The sequence below is a fragment of the Ovis canadensis genome, chromosome 7 (genome assembly GCF_042477335.2).
Source record: "Ovis canadensis isolate MfBH-ARS-UI-01 breed Bighorn chromosome 7, ARS-UI_OviCan_v2, whole genome shotgun sequence".
NCBI classification, from domain to species: domain Eukaryota; kingdom Metazoa; phylum Chordata; class Mammalia; order Artiodactyla; family Bovidae; genus Ovis; species Ovis canadensis.
Window position 1 is genome coordinate 66375119 of NC_091251.1, and position 22026 is coordinate 66397144.

The 22026-nt window shown below is 35.3% G+C and overlaps 1 protein-coding gene across 2 annotated transcripts in view; it reads right to left on the reverse strand.

Annotated features, from left to right (window-relative positions):
* UNC13C (unc-13 homolog C) overlaps positions 1–22026 on the reverse strand; it is a 701596-nt gene that overhangs the window by 334229 nt on the left and 345341 nt on the right. For both annotated transcript variants that reach the window (XM_069596439.1, XM_069596440.1), the window contains 3 exons: positions 5379–5548; positions 2559–2674; positions 326–489 (listed from right to left, as the gene is read on the reverse strand). In XM_069596439.1, coding sequence (XP_069452540.1) covers positions 326–489; positions 2559–2674; positions 5379–5548 — 450 coding nt within the window. The remainder of the gene's footprint in view (positions 1–325; positions 490–2558; positions 2675–5378; positions 5549–22026) is intronic.

The following is a 22026-nucleotide window of genomic DNA, read 5'->3' on the forward strand; positions in this document are numbered from 1 at the left end:
CTGATTCAGAAGATATGACGTAGGGTAGAAAATTTACACTTCTAAGTTCCCAGATGCTGCTAATTTAGTCAAGCAACAGCACATGGGATGCTGCTAATTTAGTCGAGGAACAGCATATGGGAATGGAATAAGAATTGAAAAGATGATGGTAGTTAACAAATCCTTAATACTTCATAGCTGCAACAGAGAGGGTAGCCAGCATCTAATAAATTACATCCAAACTGTAATTATCTATTAAATTAAAAATTCATTTGATTTGAAGAAAGAATTCCCCTTTGGATTTCAACAGAGATTTCTGAACATGCAAAGATTCTGTAGTACTTACGTCATAGCTTGATAAATGGATTCAATCCCATAACGCATGGCAAATTCATCAACTATTTCTTGAGAGGCATCATCAAAGAAAACCTTCCAGGCTTCATCCCCTTTGACCTCTGGGATTTTCACTCCACCATTAGCTTTCACTTCAGTCAAGTAATGGAACAAATTCTAAAAGTAAGTGTTTTTCAAATGTTCAGTTTTCTCAAACTAGGCCTGACATATTTAACTATAACTTTCAGTAAATTATACTTATATTGTAATTGCATCTAATGTTTCATCAGAATCTATAAACAATAGCAATATCTCAGATTTTCATTTTACTGAATCTCATTATAATGCAAATTCTGATTTTGTTTCTGTTTAGGTCTATACAGAATCAATGATTTAAATGTTTCAGATACAGTGTATCATTTTAGAAGGAAGTAAATGGTTTTGTAAGTAAACATTTCTACATGCTAGCACAGATTTTGCATTCATGGGCTCGGAGTAAATTAAAAAGCTCTGGATGAATAATGTGTTTTGACTATCTTAATACAAAATCTAGATATGCAAATAAAACTAAAGCACTTCGGCTGCAAAATGGTACAAGTCCTGACAATGAATTCAGGCTGAAAATAAGTATTTTCACAATTTTGTAATAAAAAAATTACTACATACAATTCCTTTTTCATTTAAGAAGTTTAGAAACTGCTTCAGCACTTTCTGAAGTGGATTTCAGTTCTTTTAGGTTCTTGGACCCACAGAAAAGACTCTGAAAAGCAAAGCATGATGCTATTCCTGTCATTCCAAATCTCTGTCCACATTTTATGGCCAGAGTTGGCTCCCTATCCTGCCAGTTCAAGAGATTTATTGCTGTTGGTCTAAAAACTGAACCACTTTTCTTTTTTTTTTAATAATTTTATTTTTAATTAAAGTATGTTTACTTTACAATATTGTGTTGGTTTCTGTCATCAAATGAATCAGCCATAGGTATGCAAATGTCTCCCCCCTTTTGAGCTTCCCTCTACCACCCACCCCATCCCATTCCCCTGGCTGTCACAGAGCATTGCATTTGGTGAACCACCTTCCTTGATGGATTATCACTGGCTAGTCTGTACTCAGGAGACTAAGTCTCGGTTCTATCTCTAAATACTGTGCAATGTGTAAATGACTTAAATACTGTTCCTTGTTTCCTTCTTTAGTGAAAAGGAGATGCAAATAATTACATATACGTTTTCATAGACATACTTAGGAAAAATAATGTGCAAACAGCAATGATTCTCCCAGCTATCTTTCTGTTTCTTAGGAAGGACTTTCTCCGTATCTCTTTGAATAGCGGGAAAGGTATAGTCCTCAGCTTCACCACATATTTTTTGATACATGGGATGTGTTATTTGCATCATGGAAAAGCTCCGGTGACATGTCAAACTAAGCTTTCAGTTGCAAAGCATCCAGTAGAACCCCAGGATTACTTGTCTGTGCATGGACCCTGAGGCACGAAAGGGAACTAGTCCATCTGCCTTTTTGATTCAGTCTGAGTGGGCTCTACTTCTTTCTAAGCCAACCAAGCTCCTCTTTTTGGGTAGTATACTCTCTACTATTCATGGGTGCAAACCTACATTCTGATACTTGCTACCCAGATGTTTGTGGAAAGGGTAGTTAAAGTGGAGGAGGGTTCAGTATGTATGAAGTCCTCTGTTATACTCAGAAAAAGACGGACAAATTTACTGCTACTTACATTGGCTCCCCAAAGACATTTCTACATCAGATTTTTCATATTTAATAGACAATAGTCCTAATTAAATCTTCAACAAAACCTGAGCACTAACTCAGAGTTCTCAAAAATTGGCATGATTTGTATCTTCTCTTCCATTATTAAAGTATTGATACTATAGATTTAATGCTTCCAAAATATCATGACCTATTTCTTCAAGGAATGCTAACAGTCTTCTTCCTCCCTGGAAAGATGGAAATTTGCTCTACTTGTTCATTATCATCTCATTGCCTTGTTTATTAAAACTTGCCTCATATGCTTGCTCTAAACCTCATTCTAAGACAATCAGCCCTCTCTTTAGGGGGCAATATATAGGCTATGTGATACCTTAGCACATCACTTGCTATTGTAAAGAATAAGAACTTCAGGGACAATTTCACAAACCTAATTCAATTCTATTTTTAAAACAAATATTTTGTTGCATTAACTCTAATCAATGAGGTTTTTTCTAGGTCTTATTATTAATATAATTCAAGTTACTTACCTCATGTAGACATGTATATTGTATGTGATATGGAGCAACTTTCTCCTCTCCTTTTATTTCCACATTAATTTTCAGTCGAATGGCCCCAGACACAGCTGATTTATCTGTCCGTTTCTCTGATAAGGCAGAAAGTAATTGGTCAGTCACTTTTGACAATATCATTTTTCTTATACATGATCTCAAAAGCTTAAAAACAGGCTTATATTGCTAAAAGTCATTTTTCTAGATCAGGTTTGATTAACAACAATGATTCTGCTAAATACAATTTAAAGTAATGCACCTATATGTCATTGAGATTGTCAAAATGTGATATAGGTATTTCAAATAAAAAAAAGCTTAATTAGACGATTCTGATACAAATTTCCATGTACTAGATCAGTTAAGATGATAAAAATTAATTATTTGGGCAATTAAAAGAAAAATAACTAAAAGATAAATCAATCAGGAGAGTACTTTATCAAAAAGTCCCATTCTTTCTGTCCTTGAAAAAAATGAGTCAAAGCTCTAACAAAAACATCCGTTAATAGTCTTCTCTGTTAGTGATTCATGAAGACCTATAGTCTACAACCTGTGTTTGCTTATGAGTGTTAGATTCTTTCTTTGTTTGAATGGAGTCAATATGTAGTCAATTCAAATAATGTGTGTGTAATGTATGTGTATATATGCATCTAACAAGAACTTAGGGGTAGCTTTGAGAGAAAGATAAATATAGCCACAAAATTTCTAGGGTGAATGTAGGTAGGGGACCTATGACTGATACCTGCTTCCCTGATGAAACACATAAAGAAGCAAGCTGATCCACCTGAAAAACCAAAGATGAAAAGGGAGACCACACCAAGTCAGTGGTGAAGACTTCTTTAATTGCCCCTCTTTCTAAGCATTACTATATTTTTAGCCAAATAAGATACAGTTAAATCATGAAGTCTACTTTCTTCTTGTGGAATGTCTGCTGATTTTCATGGTTAACAGTTAATAGTCACTGTGTTGCTAAGAGCCTTCTCTTAATGCTGGGAGTATGAGAGTTTCTCCTACTGGCCAGGAGAGAGTTGATTCTCAACAAATGCTTAAGTTGTCTGCTGCAGCCAAGAGAAAGTCAGGTCTTCAGACCTCTTTGTCACAGACCTTTCCCCAGGATCACAAGGGAACATTTTAAGTACCATCATCATAATGGATTCAGGGGACACAGGCTCTGCTTGGACACCCAGAACTTTTGGCTAACTTCTGCTCTGCATGGTGAAATGAATTCTGAGTGTCGAGGAAGGAGTAACACTGTACAAACAATGAAAATATGTTACTAATGGGGATTGAACCCACTGTGGATTTTATACAAAGCTAAAACCTGTTTTCCCTCTAAAGGTTAAACATCAGTAATGACGGCACAAAAGTGTGAATTGAGGATGAGCAGGCACAGGCATCCATGGTGGGCTGCATTGTATTTTTCTCTCCATACACTGAAGGACAGTTTCTGCAGGAGAGCTGGGTGGTTGATTTTATTAGAAGCACACTCAAATTCTTTTGCAAACTGACTATACCCTTGTACATTTTGTCAAAAGAATAATTTGAGGAATTTCTCTTCTGAATTATAACTCAATTCAACAACATGCTAATTTATCACAGGAAAACAAAAGTACGTGTATAGTCAATTAAATTGCTCTCTAATTAAAACACAACTTCTGAGAATTGTGCAGAGTTAATGGTCTGAAATTTACCCTTTCCTAACATCTCTGTTTTCATGTATAAAATTATTTAATAGTATAAACAAGATACAGGAGGATTATCATTATAAGTAAAGCAAAAACTCTACGCCAATAATGGAGAAGCATTAGTTTTAAGAAAGATTTCTTCAAAATAAAATATTTTTGATAATGAGTTTTTAGCCTAGCTTGAATCATTTGTGTTCAGTCATATATCTCTCCTTCTTAATTCAGATGGCCATTAATTCTGTAACCTCATTCCTTTACTTTGCAAAATGCTGTTTTACTTGAAGTATGTAGATTCTAAAAAGTGATAAGCAATCTTTAATCTGCTAAAATAAGTAGGTATCCTAAAATCAAACATTTCATAATCCTGGAAGTGTGTCAACTTTTCTTAGATTCACCACCTTATCTTAAAAATGTAATTAAAACATTTTCAATAATAAGTATATTTTTAGATCATGTCCTTTACAGAAAATGAGGTGATTCGTATCTTTTTACTGTTATTTAAGTCAGCACTAAAGATTCTAGGTTATTATTCAATTATGGGAAAAGTCAAATTAAAACATCTTTATTTAATTCTTGGTACAATAATAAAATTCTATTTTAAAATTATACTAATTAAACATTCTCATATCTTCATCATCAGAACAAACATATGGGTAACCAGCTTTGCCTTACTAAAGCCTACTCATATCATCTTTGAAAAATGTCTAAAATATACTTTTTGTTTATTGCCAAAATTCATTAAGGGACTAAAAGGAAATAAGAAATAAGTCAGACATTATTAAGTTACAGGTTATTTGTTTTCTATACATTTGGCAAAGTTTTTTGAAGCTATACTTCATGAATTAAAAATTCAGAATGGAATAATATTTTTCTCTTAAAAGACACCCATTTGATTCCTTGAAAGACTTTTTTCCATCTCAAATTTGTCAGTATCTTTCAGTAATATCAAGTTTAAATAATTATCACCTTATTTTCTAATGAAACTTACCTGGCTAAAGGCCAAGCAAATGTTCTAGAAAAACACTGGTTATTTTTTACCAATATGGGAATATAATACCTGTCACAGATATTCTGGAATTTTATTTAACATGTTTCAAGTAGATATAAAGATAGTCACCTAAATTGTACCAGACATCCATTTCTCCACTCAGGGTCCTCACTTCTACGATTGTTTGTCCCAGAAAATCATCTGACTCCTTTTTGAAATGTTGCTTCACTCTGGATTTGATGTCATCATCTTCATCCCACACTCTGACTTTGATTCGATCTGTGGAGTTATGGCACTCACTGAAAACAGATGTGGACAAGTTAATAACCATTGCTAACTTCTCTAAATGTCATTTGATGTTACCAATTTGTTTTAAATCTTATCTAATCCAGAAAGGCATACCACATTGCATAGTAAATAGGACTTCCCATGGACCATTCCATCCAAGGGATGGTGTAGATATCAGAGATATTGAAAAAAGGCTGCAATTGTTAAGTAATGTTAATAAGAGAAAGTCCTGCCCCATTCCATTCTATTTCTTTTCACTGAAATACAAATACCTGAATATGTGTCAGAAACCTGTGGGATGCTTTCTCTATGATATATTTCCTGTTTGCAACAGTTATCTATGGCAACATCTCCATGCTCAGAAAAGTATGCATCATAAAGCTAATTTAATTGCAATGGGTGTTGAGAAAGTAGACATTACATAGTCTGCCTAATAAGTTAAAAATCTCAGTTACGTATACAAGATATTGTTAAATCAAGTCATGACATACGGATGCCCAACATGTCTAAAAATTCTCCTTCTATTTTGGCTATATTTCTCCTTATGTTCCTCATCTTCTCAAAACTTAAGCTTGATTAATCACATTCTTAGATTCCTTTGTAGTTATGGTCCAGATGTTTGACCTGCATTCAAGCAATACCTGAACTCAAATTGAGCAAAGCGAGGCAGTGGTTGTACTGTGTGGGGTTTAATTTTTTGGCAACAAGGATGGTGGTCTTTAGCACTTTGTCATAGTCTCTGGTATTTAGTACTGAGGGACAAATAACTGATCAATAGTGGCAAATGTGTGTTGTTGTTGTTGTTGTTGTTTTGAAAACAAGCCTCATGATATAATTGGACATTGTTTTTGCACAGTTGATTTAGAGGCTGGCCTCTGGCCTCTCCAAAAATTCTTGAGCAATCTGAGTCTATGAAATAACTTTTTTTTCTGCATAAACTAGAGTGGGCTCTGTTGGCTGCAATGAATAATAATGATTAATGCAATAGTTTTTAAAGAAAGAAGAGAGCTACAATAATAGAACTTAAAATGTGGAATTGACTTTGTGGAGGAGATGATGAGGGCAAGCATTGAAGGTTTAATTACCTCAGGCTTCAAAGCCACTGCATTTTGGAGAGCAATACCGAAATAGCTGGTCAAACTGTTGCTTGCTATACTTTGAAATCGTGACCACATACCAACTCAAGCTTTTTTATTAGTGTGAATGGTATGAGTAAAATTCAGAATATTGGAATATACTCATTAAGTCTTGCTGCTTTCAAAAATGTACTGTGGTAAACAGAGATGCACTCAAACTATAGTTCGACTGCTCTAAGCAGAGATGAAAGGGAACACAGCTATTTCGAAAGAGGTCACTCTGCTTGTGTCCAACACAACTGAGAATATCACAGTTTGGAACTAAACAGGGTTGAGGACTGCCAGCTGCCTTTGTATACAAAATGTATGTATACAAGCAGAGGTTTCTGAGTGCAACTTCAAAAATAGATAAAACAGTTACCCCAGGGTGTTTCGAACACCTTTCTTTAGGAAGTCTCTAAGTGACAGTGAAAGGGAACTTAATGGCAAAGATCAGATTAATGGTGCTGCACCCTGGCATACAGTGTTACAGGGGAAGAGGCAGCAGCCATTAGGTTAAGAGAAAGGAATTGGTCAGAACAAAGGCGCCAGTGATAATGAGGTAAATTTTCCAGGGGTATGTGATTACTTAAAAATTGTCTTGAAGCTCACCTTCTGGAAGTCTGATAAAACTTCCAGGGCATGGTATTTTTAAGCGTGCCCCGAGGTTGCTACAGGCTTTATTTAAAGTAATTTCTGGGTCCTTGAACTCACAAGCAGTAGGAAGTGGACTCCAGTAGAACCTCTTCCCAGCTAGGAAGACCATAAACCTGGATTTCCTAGGATGGTCCCAATTTATGGTTTCATAGATACACAATGCTGTTTAATTCTTTTTAGAGCCCTCTTTCATTTACTTTCATTTTACACAGCTTCTGCGTAGAATGCAGGCATTGGCACGTTGGTCAAGGAAGCCCCACCCCCAACCCCAGATGTAGAAACAAGGACTTGGAGAAAATATATAAAAGAAATTCACCAAGAAGTGCTAAGGCCTGCCAGATTGGCTAGCCAAGTAATGACTTCTGTTGCTAGTATCAGGAAGTGCTGAGTAACCTGCTAAGCAGGACTCTACATTTGCTATGTACCACTGACAGTCATATGCTTCCCTTGTTTCCTGTTACTGAATGAGACTTTTTTTTTTAGGATACACTGCTTTTATCCTTATTTCTTTTCTCTTTACACTAATACACTGGGGATCTTAGAAGATGATTTATCTTTAATTTATAGACTTAGGAATGGCAAAGAACCAAGCCTGGAAGTGATAAAGAGATTACCCAAAGATCCTAGACTTCATACTAAACCCAGCAACTGTATATAATTTGGGGACCACCTACCTTGGAAGACAGAGGATGGGTTCATTATGTTGAAAGTACATACAGAGATGGAAATACCATGAATAAATATTGAATGCTCAAAGAGGTGGAAGGTGCCAGATACCATAAGTTCATTCAGCCAATAATTTTTCAAGCACTCCTTCCCTTTCCTACTTCTGTGCAATAGCCTAGTCTCCCTTGAAACTAGAGATGACCACTTGACATAGTTCTACAATGAGATATAAGCAAAAGTGTTCTGGCTCTGTCTCTTCTATTTTCTTCTTCTATTCCTCTGGAACATGGATGTAGCACATCTTCCACAGAAGATGATTAATGAGGAACATAGATTAAGCTTTTCACTTTGAAGGGATAATAGAGTTACCATTGTTGTTATTTGGTTGCTCAGTTGTGTGTGATTCTTTGCGACCCCATGGACTGTAGCCCACCAGGATCCTCTGTCCATGAGATATCTCAGGCAATGCTGGAAAGGGTTGCTATTTCCTTCTCCATACTAGCCCTCAAACACCCATACCTGGAATTCTTGTTGAATGAAATCTCTTTTTGACTAAGCTACAATCATGGCTTAATAAGAAGTTTAATGAAATTCTAACTGAATCAGTGGGAAAATAATTTAAAAATCTACCAAATTCATTTTGTTTGATTATATATCAAATGGTTTAAAATGTTTAATTTATTAACTCTTACTGTTTTTATACTTGCTGTGTTTTATGTCATCCCTTAACTAGTTAGCATGTGTTTCACAAACTTTGACTTTTATGAAAATACAAAGGTTTATTATTTAGATGGGAAACTGTATGCTCATTTAGGAAAATCTGACAAAGATTTTTTACACACAAGAGAAAAATCTATCACACATAATTCCCATTAAATTTTACTCTATTAGATCATTTCCACCTTGATTAATTAGCTGACAAAGATTCCTGTTTTAGTTCACCAGCTTGTGATTTGCCTTTCCTATAAGAGGAGAATAAGATATTTTGCTGCACAAACTCTTGGTAAATAAAGTAAGCACTGTTAGGACAATTTGCATTGAACTTTTTTCTTAACTAAAAACAATGTGCATCTTAAAGAGTAGTTAATATGCTCAATTTTATGTTTTTTCATTATTAAAGATAGGAATTGCTTTGTTTCCATGGGAGTAAGTTATTTTATTCATTCCCAAGTTAAAGCAAAGCATTTCACTCTTTAGAACTCAGGATTATTACGTGTGTTTATGTTCTGTTTTGCCTTTATTTCTGTTTTCAATTTGCAGGTACCCTAATCTCTGCACAGGCAATCACTATTTGGCCAATTTTCTTTTGGCAGCCATTCAAAAGGCTAATTTCTTTATAATTACTTATACCAAATTTTCAAATGGTCTCACTGCAATTTTTTTTTTTAGATTTAGTTTCCTGCATATAGTCCAAATACATATCTCCTATAATTTAAGGCAAAATAAAGACAAAAAGCAAATAAAAAACCAAACAAAAATAAACCCCAAACCCAAGTTATCAAAGTTTAACCTATCCTGAGAAGGGCTGTTTAGCCTAAAGAGATGCTCATGAATTTAATAAAGCCAATAAAGCGTGATTTCAATAGGACAACAATCTCTTGCTCAGTCATCCTCTGATGGGAAGTCATTATGAAAGTAGTATATAAGCAAAGAGTCATTCAAAAATGAGAATTGTATCTATAGTTGAACTAGTTATAATGAAGCAACTAAAATAATCTCACACAGCAACTATACCAAGAAAAAAACCAATAGTAAATGAAGTTGCAATTAAAATCATATTTTTAAAGAGTCTGTAAAATTCTAGCTATATATTTTAAGTATAGTAAATGAAATTTCTATAACATTTTAAATGTCATTGTGTCAGATTTTGTTAATTGATACATAAAATAGATATTTAATGTATATATAAATCTGAGTTTATATACATATATACACATATATATGCATTGAAACAATCTGTAAGGTTATATTCAAAATATAGGTGATAAGATTAGTGAAATTTTTTTAGTCTATTATCTTTTTCTGTTATAATCAACAAAATTTTGTATTTTTAAAAATCTAACAATTATAAATAATCTCTTTCAACTCAAGCTGGAAGGCAGGGAATTGATTGAAAAAATCATCAGCCAGAAACTTGTAAGAGCCATCCAGAGGCAAAGTAGCAGCAGCCTTTCAAACAGTAATTAAATTCTCTAGTTAAAGCTGAATTCTTTAAACTCTGACCCATGAGATGGAAATATGTGAGACACTTGATGCATACATTTCCTCTCAATGATTTATTATGAATTATGTAACCTTCCAGCATAGGTGTCTTATTATTGAATCAAGAGCCCTAACCCTATTATCTTTCAATTGTATTAGAGCAGATAGACAAACTCTAAGTTCAAAACCAGTGCCAGTGCACGGTGAATTTTCCCACTACATTTATCAAGAGCATTCACTTATGGGGATTTGAACTGACCAAATAAAAAGAAAGAAAGAAAGAAGAAAGCACCAGTCCTCAATACGTCCCTTTTGTTTAAGCTTTTCTGATGGTTTTCTATGTAGTAATCGGATGTTGCAGATCTGTTCTAGTACTGTGACAGATCAAAGAACCAAAGGACAAAGATGCCCCAATCTTCTACGATACACCAGTTTCCCTGCCCCGCCTTACAGCCCTACAACTGGATCATTAATACCTCAAAGCCCTTCGTTCTCTTTTTATATCTAATGTTTCCTTCACAGGTACTCATTGCAGATAAACTTATTTTAATAGCCATTTTAAGTATTATTTGACATTAAAGATGATAAAATATTAGTCATGTTAAAGTAATAAAAGTAAGAAATTTGCTTCTTTAGAAAAATTATTTGTGTCAATTTTGCTATGCAAAGAGAGACCACTTACGGAGAGAAATCAGAAAATAGGAAGGTCTGTATGATACCACTTATATGTGAAATCTAGAAAACAAACTAGAGAAGAACAAAATAGTGCTTACCAGGGACCTAGAAGGTGGGGAAATAGGAGAGATGATATTTAAAAGTACAAAATAGTAGCTAAATGAGTCCTAAAGACCTAATGCACAGTAAAATGAATACAGACAATGATATTATATTATACTCATCAAATCTGCCAAGAGACTAGATCTTAATAATACCCATGACAAAAAGGTAATGATAATCATGATACGTGATAGAGGAGCTAGTTAATGCTACAATGGCAACCACATTATAGTATACATGTATCAAATCAACCTGCTGTTCCTTAAATTTATATGCCAAATATAATTTTATTAAAAAGCAACGGCATAAATAGAAAACAGAAGGATCAAACTACTGTCTCAAAAAATAGGAGAAACATAAATGAGTGTGAGTATAAGATCGTGTGTAATAAGGATAGTTTCTATTCACCAATTCTCTTGGTTCACCAAACATTTTTCCAGCTGAGACACTTTTTTCATTGTGTCTCTGAGGGCAAGGATGTCTCTTCCCTAGTCCTCTAGCTGATGAACATCTACTTGCCTCTCAATACCTGATAAAAGATCACCTCTGTATGAAAATTCCCTAAGAAACATTTTTTTCAGTCCCTAGCACCTAGAGCAATTAGATATGAAAAAATTATTTACCAAAAATATAAGAAAATACCATTGGTCAGAGAAATCATACTCTTCATATTATTGTTCTTTAACTATTACAAATGTGCATATTCCAATTAGTGGCTACTTGTATAGCTGAAAATTAACCATTTGCTTGAAGTCAGGAGAAAGATTCACTTTGGAAAAATGTTTGACATTTATTGGACATTGGATTCAAGGCATTATCTTTCTAAATCTGACTTTTCTTTAAGTGATGACATGCATTTTGTTTTCTTAAACTAACTTGTCTGAAGATAAACTGCGTGTCAGTGATCTGTCAGGCAGAAGATAGTCAGTTCAGTTCAGTGGCTCAGTCATGTCTAACTCTTGGCGACTCCATGGACTGCAGCATGCCAGGCTTCCCTGTCCATAACCAACTCCCAGAGTTGAGTTGGTGATGCCATCCAACTATCATCCTCTGTAGTCCCCTTCTCCTCCTGCCTTCAATCTTTCCTAATATCAGGGTCTTTCCAAGTGAGTTAGCTCTTTGCATCAAGTGGCCAAAGTATTGGAGTTTCAGCCTCAGCTTCAGTCCTTTCAATGAATATTCAGGACTGATTTCCTTTAGGATGGACTGGTTAGATCTCCTTGCAGTCCAAGGGACTCTCAAGAGTCTTTTCCAACGCTACAGTTCAAAAGTATCAATTCTTCGGTGCTCAGCTTTCTTTACAGTCAAACTCTCACATCCATACATGACTACTGGAAAAAACAAAGCTTTGACTAGACAGACCTTTGTTGGCAAAGTAATGTCTCTGCTTTTGAATATGCTGTCTAGGTTAGTCATAAATTTTCTCCCAAGAAGCAAGTGTCTTTTAATTTCATGGCTGCAGTCACCATCTGCAGTGATTTTGGAGCCCCCAAAAATAAAGTCTGACACTGTTTCTACTGTTTCCCCATCTATTTCCCATGAAGTGATGGGACCAGATGCCATGATCTTAGTTTTCTGAATGTTGAGTGTTAAGCCAACTTTTTCACTCTCCTCTTTCACTTTCATCAAGAGGCCCTTTAGTTGTTTGCTTTCTGTCATAAAGGTGGTGTCATCTGCATATCTGAGGTTATTATTATTTCTCCCAGCAATGTTGATTCCAGCTTGTGCTTCATCCAGCCCAGTGTTTCTCATGATATACTCTGCATATAAGTTAAATAAGCAGGGTGGCAATATACAGTCTTGACGTACTCCATTCCCTATCTGGAACCAGTCTGTTGTTCCATCTCCAGTTCTGTTGCTTTGTGACCTGCATACAGATTTCTCAAGAGGCAGGTCAGGTGGTTTGGTATTCCCATCTCTTGAAGAATTTTCCACAGTTTGTTGTGATGCACACAGTCAAAAGCTTTGGCATAGTCAATAAAGCAGAAATAGGTGTTTTTCTGGAACTCTCTTGCTTTTTCAATGATCCAACGGATGTTGGCAATTTGATCTCTGGTTCCTCTGCCTTTTCTAAATCCAGCTTGAACATCTGAAAGTTCATGGTTCACATATTGTTGAAGCCTGGGTTGGAGAATTTTGTGCATTACTTTACTAGCACGTGAGATGAGTGCAATTGTGCAGTAGTTTGAGCATTCTTTGGCATTGCCTTTCTTTGGGATTGGAACAAAAACTGACTTTTTCCAGTCCTGTGGCCGCTGCTGAGTTTTCCAAATTTGCTGGCATATTGAGTGCAGCACTTTCACAGCATCGTCTTTCAGGTTTTGAAATAGCTCAACTGGAATTCCATCACCTCCACTAGCTTTGTTCATAGTTATGCTTCTCCTTACTGCCAAATTCAGACTTAAATTGAAGAAAGTAGGGAAAACCTGAAGATCATTCAGGTATGACCTAAATCAATCCCTTACTATTAAACAGTGGAAGTGACAAATAGATTCAAGGGATTAGATCTGATAGACAAAGTATCTGAAGAACTATGGAGAGAGGTTCCTGACATTGTATAGAAGACAGGGATCAGCACCATCCCCAAGAAAAAGAAATGCAAAAAAGCAAAATGGCTGTCTGAGGAGGCCTTACAAATAGCTGTGAAAAGAAGGGAAGCAAAAAGCAAAGGAGAAAAGGAAAGATATACCCATTTGAATGCAGAGTTCCAAAGTATAGCAAGGAGAGATAAGAAAGCTTTCTTTAATGATCAATGCAAAGAAATTGAGGAAAACAATAGAATGGGAAAGACCAGAGATATCTTCAAGAAAATTAGAGATACTAAGGGAACATTTCATGCAAAGATGGACACAATAAAGGACAGAAATGGTATGGACCTAACAGAAGCAGAAGATATTAAGAAGCAGCAGCAAGAATAAGAATTACTATACAAAAAAGATCCCCATGACCCAGATAATGACAATGGTATGATCACTCACCCAGGGCAAAAGATAATGTAACTGTAACGAGCCAGAACAGTATACGTTTCCATTGCTTTATTGTCTTATTCTACCTCTGATATCCCAAGGTCTATGCTTTATATGGTAAGTTGTCCTTTTCATCTTACTTTCAAGCCAGTGTTCATAGGCATAATGGAGTAATAACATAACCAACTTGAAAAAAAGATCTGCCTGATTTAAATTCCATTTGAGCCATTTACTAGCAATATGGTTTTAGGCAAGGTTATGTGATTACATTGGGCTTTCAAGGCCAATCTATAAAACTATTATAGAACATCAATAATAATCTTTTAAACATGATTAAATATATAAAAAAACACAGAATTATGCTTGGTACTTAGAAGGCTTTAACTATACTAGCTAACTAATACAGCTAATTACATAATTCAAACATATATTTTGCTTTAATAGCAAAGGATCAGTTACTGCAAATTTCTAAAATAGGGAAAATTTTAGTTAGCCTAATCATCAAAACACTGAAAATTAAATACTTGATGCATACTGATATAGGAAAATTTTATTCAACTGCTAAAACAAAGTTTTAGATGAAAATTTTTATCAGAGGACTCTCTTCTTTTTCCATTGATCTATATGTCTGTCTTTATGATAGTACCACAGTATTTCAATAACAGTAGCCACCCAGTCATGTCCAACTCTTTGGTGACTCCATGGATCCTCTGTCCATGAGATTACCAAGGCAAGAATACCAGAGTGAGTTGCTATTTCCTTCTCCAGGGGATCTTCCCAAACCAGGGAGTGAACCCATGTCTCCATGTCTTCTGCACTGAAGGTGGATTCTTTACCACTGAGCCACTAGGGAACTGAATTTTTTTTTTTTTCTCCTTAACAAAATTTTAAGTGTAAGGTACAGTATTGTTGGGTATAAGTACACAGTTTATAGCAGATCCTCAAACTTCTCTTGCTTAATTGAAATTCTGTGCGTATTTATTAGTAAACTCCCATTTCTCACTCTCTCTAGCCTCCAAAAGCATCATTTTGGTCTATGATTCTGTTACTATTACTATTTCAAATATCTCATAAGAGTAGAATAATGCAGTATTTGTCTTTTTGTAACTAGCATAACATCTTTAAAGTTCATCCTTATTGACACATATTGTAGAATTTCCTTCTTTTGTAAGGATGAATAATATCACATTGTATGTACATATCACATTTTCATTATTCATTCACCTGTCCTCGGACAGTGAGGTTGTTTCCACATCTTGGCTATTGTGAATAACACTGAATGTGGAAGTACTAATAACTCCTTGAGATTCTGATTTCAATTCTTTTGGATATATGCCCAGAAGCCAGATTGCTGGATTATATGCTAGTTTTATTTTCAAATTTTTGAGTAAACTCCATACTATTTTCCATAGCAGCTGCACCATTTTGCATTCCCACCAACAGTGGAAAGGTTCACACAAGGGGGAAAAGATGGATAGGAACTGAAACCACAGAGGAAAGTCCCATCCAGCAGGAGACTGAAACATGGAAGAGACCCCAGCATCATGCTGATGCTCTGCAAGGCAGACAGGGAAGGAAAAAACATACTCTGGCTTCTCCCATTCTCCCACCTTTGATCTTACGGCAATGCTTTCTCATAGCGAAATCTAGTCGGCAGGAAATCTGGCCTTCAGAGTTCAGTTCCCTGACATAAAGAACATACCAAAGACATTTCAGGGAATAAAAGGTATAGCTAACCGGTAAATGACCAGCATATATGCCAAACTCATGTAGAAAATGCCATAAAGAAATATGTTACTTAATTCAAAGTATTTCTTTGCTTCTCTCTAGCACTGCTTTTAGCATTGGCTTGTCCTTCCCTGACAGCTCTTAACATTTGCACTGTCATAAATAAAACTCCTTAATGCTAAAAGCATTTTTTTAAGAGTATTTCATTTAATTTCCTTATTTGAGGAAAGGAAACTGATAGAGAATAATACATATTTTTTGTAATAACACAATGAGTGATTTGGAAAGAAAATTATGAGTAAAAAAGTGCTTTGAAAAGATAACAGTGCTTTAAAATATGAACCATTTTATTATCATTAATATTATATAGCCACTCTGTATACATATACGGATGCTTTAAAACTTTAAAAAAATATATTGTGTTTTCACAAAAATGGAACATCCATCTACCAATTTCCACTGCAATAAGAACAATTTATATCACACTGTATTCAGTGCCCTACTTCACTCATTGAATGTTACTGTCAATATTTTAATGGAATTATATTGTTAATGTTAGTTTTTAACCTTTAAAAGGTTTGATACTTGATGTATATAATTGTATTTAATTTTACAAATGCTCCACATGCCATTTCAAATCTTTATAAATTATGTCCATCCTGACATATTCACATGTACATCATTCTTTTTAATGATTATATGATATATTCAATTATATGATATATCCTAGTTGAATTCATCCCCTATAGTAGATAGTAGGTTGCTATTTAGGTGGCTTCCAATATACTACCGCAGTGCTACTGTAAAAATATTCTAGTCTGAGAAATCAGTAAAAGTGGATTTTTTAGCTTGGAAATTATGTCAGTTACACATATCTGTATATCTGCTTGCAAAACAGGAGACCCAGGTTCAATCCCTGGGTTGGGAAGATGGCTCAGAGAAGGGAATGGCTATCCATGCCAGTATTCTTGCCTAGAGAATTCCATGGACAGAGGAGCCTGGTGGGCTACAGTCCATGCGGTTTCAAAGAGTTGGACATGACTGAGCAACTAACACATACACACATAACTTCTGCAGAAAGCACATATGTGTTTGTACTTATACCTGTTTCTCTATACAATCATTAGTATTGAATACTATCACTTTTTAATCTTTGCTAATCAGAAAATTTAAATATACTCTCTCATAATGACTTTTAGGGAGCACATCTTTTATATATGAATGACATATGTATATACAACATGTGTACAATACTGTCCTCTTTCCCACACCAGTTCAATTAAAAAGGAGGAGAGGAAAAAAAAAAAACTAATGAAAAATTCCCTCCTCCAAAGAGACCTTTAAAGAGCTTATGATTATTTTTTGCCAGAGACAAAGGGTTAAATTAAATAGCCAGAATTTGTCCCTGGCAAGAGAACAGAATCAGTCAGCATGAATTTTTATAGGCACTTAAGTAAACTTTTTCTTAAATTCTCCCCTTCACTCTTTGCTAGAGAAGAACAACTGTTATTCTCTAGAGGAACTCTGGAGCAATAACTGGAAAGTCAGCAGCAAACTGAAGTTATACCAAATGCCTGATCAGACCTTATCTAAATACCACACTTGAAGCAGAAGCAGTGATCATAAAGGTAAATACTATTAACTAATATCCCTCTCAATCCAAACATCAGCAACACAGCAAAAGTGCACAGGACTGTGGAAGACCTGCAGGCCTGTGGAAGACTGAACAAATGACCAAGGCATTGCTTAAAAAAAAAAAAAAAAGAAGAAGAAGAAGAAGAAGAAATTTAGGAAAGGCTGCCTTCCAATTGACTTTTCCACTTAAATTTAAGCTCAACCAATTATCGGGAATACGACATTCAAGCTTAAGAACTTGCAAATAGTAATGCTGGGAATCAGACCTCTCCTTCTTTTGCTGGATGTTATGGAAAATACAAAGAGATGCAATTCAAAGAGAAAAGAAATAGCACATTGCTGAAGCCACTCGACAGCACCTGTGTTATTTTGACTCTTGTCCTCATTATAATAACAACCTTTCATCATTAAAATATAAACTCAAATGTCTTGAAAATTAGATTTGGATCTACTTAACTATGAACATTTAGCCAAAAATTTACATTAAAAGACATACACTTGAATATTTTCAGACTCTCGAAAGGATCCAGTTAAATCAACCATGTGAGCGTGCATGCACTTGCATGCTCATGCTCAGTCGTATCTGACTCTTTGTGACCCAGTGGACTGTGGCTTGCCAGACACCTCTGTCCATGGAATTTTCCAAGCAAGAATAGTGGAGTGGATCGCCATTTCCTTCGCCAGGTGGGTCTCCCTGACCCAGGGATTGAACACATGTCTTCTGAGTCTCCTACACTGGCAGGCAGATTCTTTACCACTGGGTCACCTGGGAAATGAATCAACTACAAACATAGCTTAAGTAAAAAAAAAAGTATAAAAAGCACTATACTCCAGATGATATAAATGTATAACTGATTATTCAGATAGAATTAATTTCAAAAGAAGATATTACTGTAGGCTGAACCATATGAAATTATAATTTTTATAGGTCAAAAAAATTATCAGCAATTTCATGTGGCTTGATCTAGCCATAACTACTAGCTCCATATAAAAAAAAATCTTGTTTATGTCCTAACTGAAAATCCATTTTGTACTTGGCAAGTACGAGAAACTCTATGAGATTAAAAAATGAGTGCATTTATAAAACCTAGTCTGATCATTAATCAAGATACTGAAGAAATTAGTGATGGTGGTATGAAAAGGCAAATAAAGAAAAGCACTAAATAACAATGATATTCAAGATTTACTAAATTGAAGTCACTGGAGAATGGCACTGATCCTAAAGAAAATATTTGAAGAGATAATAGCTGAAACCTTCCTTAATATGGGAAAGGAAATAGTTAACCAAGTCCAGGAAGTATAGAGAGTCCCAGGAAGGATAAACCCGAGGAGGAATGCCTCAAGAAACACAGTAATCAAACTGACAAAAATTAAAGGCAGGGATAAAATATTAAAAGCAACAATGGAAAAATGACTAGTAACTTTCAAGGGAACTCTCATCAGGCTATCAGCTGATTTCTCAACAGATACTCTACAAGCCAGAAGGGAATGGCATGATATATGTAAAGTGATGAAAGGGAAGAACCTACAACCAAGAATACTCTACCCAGCAAGACTTGCATTCAGAAATTATGGAAAAATCAAAAGCTTCTCAGACAAGCAAAAGTTAAGAGAATTCAGCACTACCAAACCAGCAAATGTTAAAGGAACTTCTCAAGCCAGGAAACATAAGAGAAGGTAAAGACCTATAGAAAATAAAACTAAAACAATTAAGAAAACAGTGATAGGATCAAATGAACCAACTAAAAGACACAGACTAGCTAGGTGGATGAAAACATGTGCAATGCACGCACTTCCAATGTCCACATAACTCTGCTTGACTCCCCCTCCCCCAAATTGTATGTAGTCTATACTGGTAGGTAAATCATGTTCCCATTATGGCTTGCAATTATAATTATTTTTTATTTTTTGTCTGCCTACTGATTGTGAAAACTGATAAACATCTTTCACTATTGTGATTATGTAACTATGACTCACTTAATACCACTGTATCATGATTGGTCAACAGAAAAATAAGAGAACTCTATATCACCAAAATTACAATAGAAAAACCTGTAATCACTTTGTAAACTCCAGATGCATATCAGAATTATGCTGGAATGTTTTGAAAAATACAAATGCCCAGGTATTTTTCTCCAGAGTTCCAAATATGTTCCTAGTAAGTAGCTATCTTTAAAAACAACTGGACTAAACAATGGTCCTTTACTTTTATCTAGTTTGTTTCACTTTTTCTATTTCATATTCAGTGATCCCATTTAACTAGGTTTATGTTTACCACTTTCTCCACCTATTTTATTTAATTTAAATTCATTTATTTTAATTGGAGGCTAATTACTTTACAATATTGTATTGGTTTTGCCATACATCAACATGAATCCGCCACGGGTATATACATGTTCCCCATCCTGAACCCTCCTCCCACCTCCCTCTCCATATCATCCCTCTGGTTTATCCCAGTGCACGAGCCCCAAGCATCCTGTATCAAACCTGGACTGGTGATTCATTTCTTATATGATATTATACATGTTTCAGTGCCATTTTCCCAAATCATCCCACCCTCACCCTCTCCCACAGAGTCCTAAAGACTGTTATATACATCTGTGTCTCTTTTGCTGTTTCACATACAGGGTTATCATTACCATCTCTCTAAATTCCATATATATGCATTAGTATACTGTATTGGTGTTTTTCTTTCTGGCTTGCTTCATTCTGTATAATAGGCTCCAGTTTCATCCACCTCCTTAGAACTGATTCAAATGTATTCTTTTTAATGGCTGAGTAATACTCCATTGTGTATATGTACCACAGCTTTCTTATCCATGCATCTGCTGATGGACATCTAGGTTGCTTCCATGTCCTGGCTATTATAATCAGTGCTGTAATGAACATTGGGGTACATATGTCTCTTTCAACTCTGGTTTCCTCAGTGTGTATGCCCAGCAGTGGGATTGCTGGGTCATAAGGCAGTTCCATTTCCAGTTTTTTAAGGAATATCCACACTGTTCTCCATAGTGGCTGTACTAGTTTGCCTTCCACCAACAGTGTAAGAGGGTTCCCTTTTCTCCACACCCTCTCCAGCATTTATTGCTTGTAGACTTTTGGATCGCAGCCATTCTGACTGGCATGAAATGGTACCTCATTGTGGTTTGATTTGCATTTCTCTGATAATGAGTGATGTTGAGCATCTTTTCATGTGTTTGTTAGCCATCTGTACGTCTTCTTTGGAGAAATGTCTATTTAATTCTTTGGCCCATTTTTTGACTGGGTCTTTTATTTTTCTGGACTTGAGCTGCAGGAGTTGCTTGTATATTTTTGAGATTAGTTGTTTGTCAGCTGCTTCATTTGCCATGATTTTCTCTCATTTTGAAGGCTGTCTTTTCACCTTGCTTATAGTTTCCTTTGTTGTACAGAAGCTTTTAATTTTAATTAGGTCCCATTTGTTTATTTTTGCTTTTATTTCCAATATTCTGGGAGGTGGGTCACAGAGGATCCTGCTGTGATTTATGTCGGAGAGTGTTTTGCCTATGTTCTCCTATAGGAGTTTTATAGTTTCTGGTCTTACATCTAGATCTTTAATCCATTTTGAGTTTATTTTTGAGTTTGGTATCAGAAGCTGTTCTAGTTTCATTCTTTTACAAGTGGTTGACCAATTTTCCCAGCACCACTTGTTAAAGAGATTGTCTGTAATCCACTGGATATTCTTGCCTCCTTTGTCAAAGATAAGGTGTCCATAGGTGCATGGATTTATCTCTGGGCTTTCTATTTTGTTCCATTGATCTATATCTCTGTGTCTTCTTGCTAGTACCATACTGTCTTGATGACTGTGGCTTTGTAGTAGAGCCTGGAAGTCAGGCAGGTTGATCCCTCCAGTTCCATTCTTCTTTCTCAGGATTGCTTTGGCTATTCGAGGTTTGTTGTATTTCCATACAAATTGTGAAATTATTCGTTCTAGCTCTGTGAAAAATACCGTTGGTAGCTTGATAGGGATCACATTGAATCTGTAGATTGCTTTGGGCAGTATACTCATTTTCACTATATTGATTCTTCCAATCCATGAACAGGATATATTTCTCCATCTATTAGTGTCCTCTTTGATTTCTTTCACCAGTGTTTTATAGTTTTGTATATATAGGTCTTTTGTTTCTTTAGGTAGATATATTCCTAAGTGTTTTATTCTTTTCATTGCAATGGTGAATGGAAATGTTTTCTTAATTTCTCTATTTTCTCATTAGTAGTGTATAGGAATGAAAGGGATTTCTGTGTGTTGATTTTATATCCTGCAACTTTACTATATTCATTGATTAGCTCTAGTAATTTTCTGGTGGAGTCTAGGGTTTTCTATGTAGAGGATCATGTCATCTGCAAACAGTGAGAACTTTACTTCTTTTCCAATCTGGATTCCTTTTATTTCTTTTTCTGCTCTGATTGCTGTGGCCAAAACTTCCAAAACTATGTTGAATAGTAGTGGTGAAACTGGGCACCCTTGTGTTATTCCTGACTTTAGGGGCAATGCTTTCAATGTTTCACCATTGAGGATAATGTTTGCTGTGGGTTTGTCATATATAGCTTTTATTATGTTGAGGTATGTTCTTTCTATTCCTGCTTTCTGGAGAGTTTTTACCATAAATGGATGTTGAATTTTGTCAAAGGCTTTCTCTGCATCTATTGAGATAATCATATGGTTTTTATTTTTCAATTTGTTAATGTGGTGTATTACATTGATTGATTTGCGGATATTGAAGA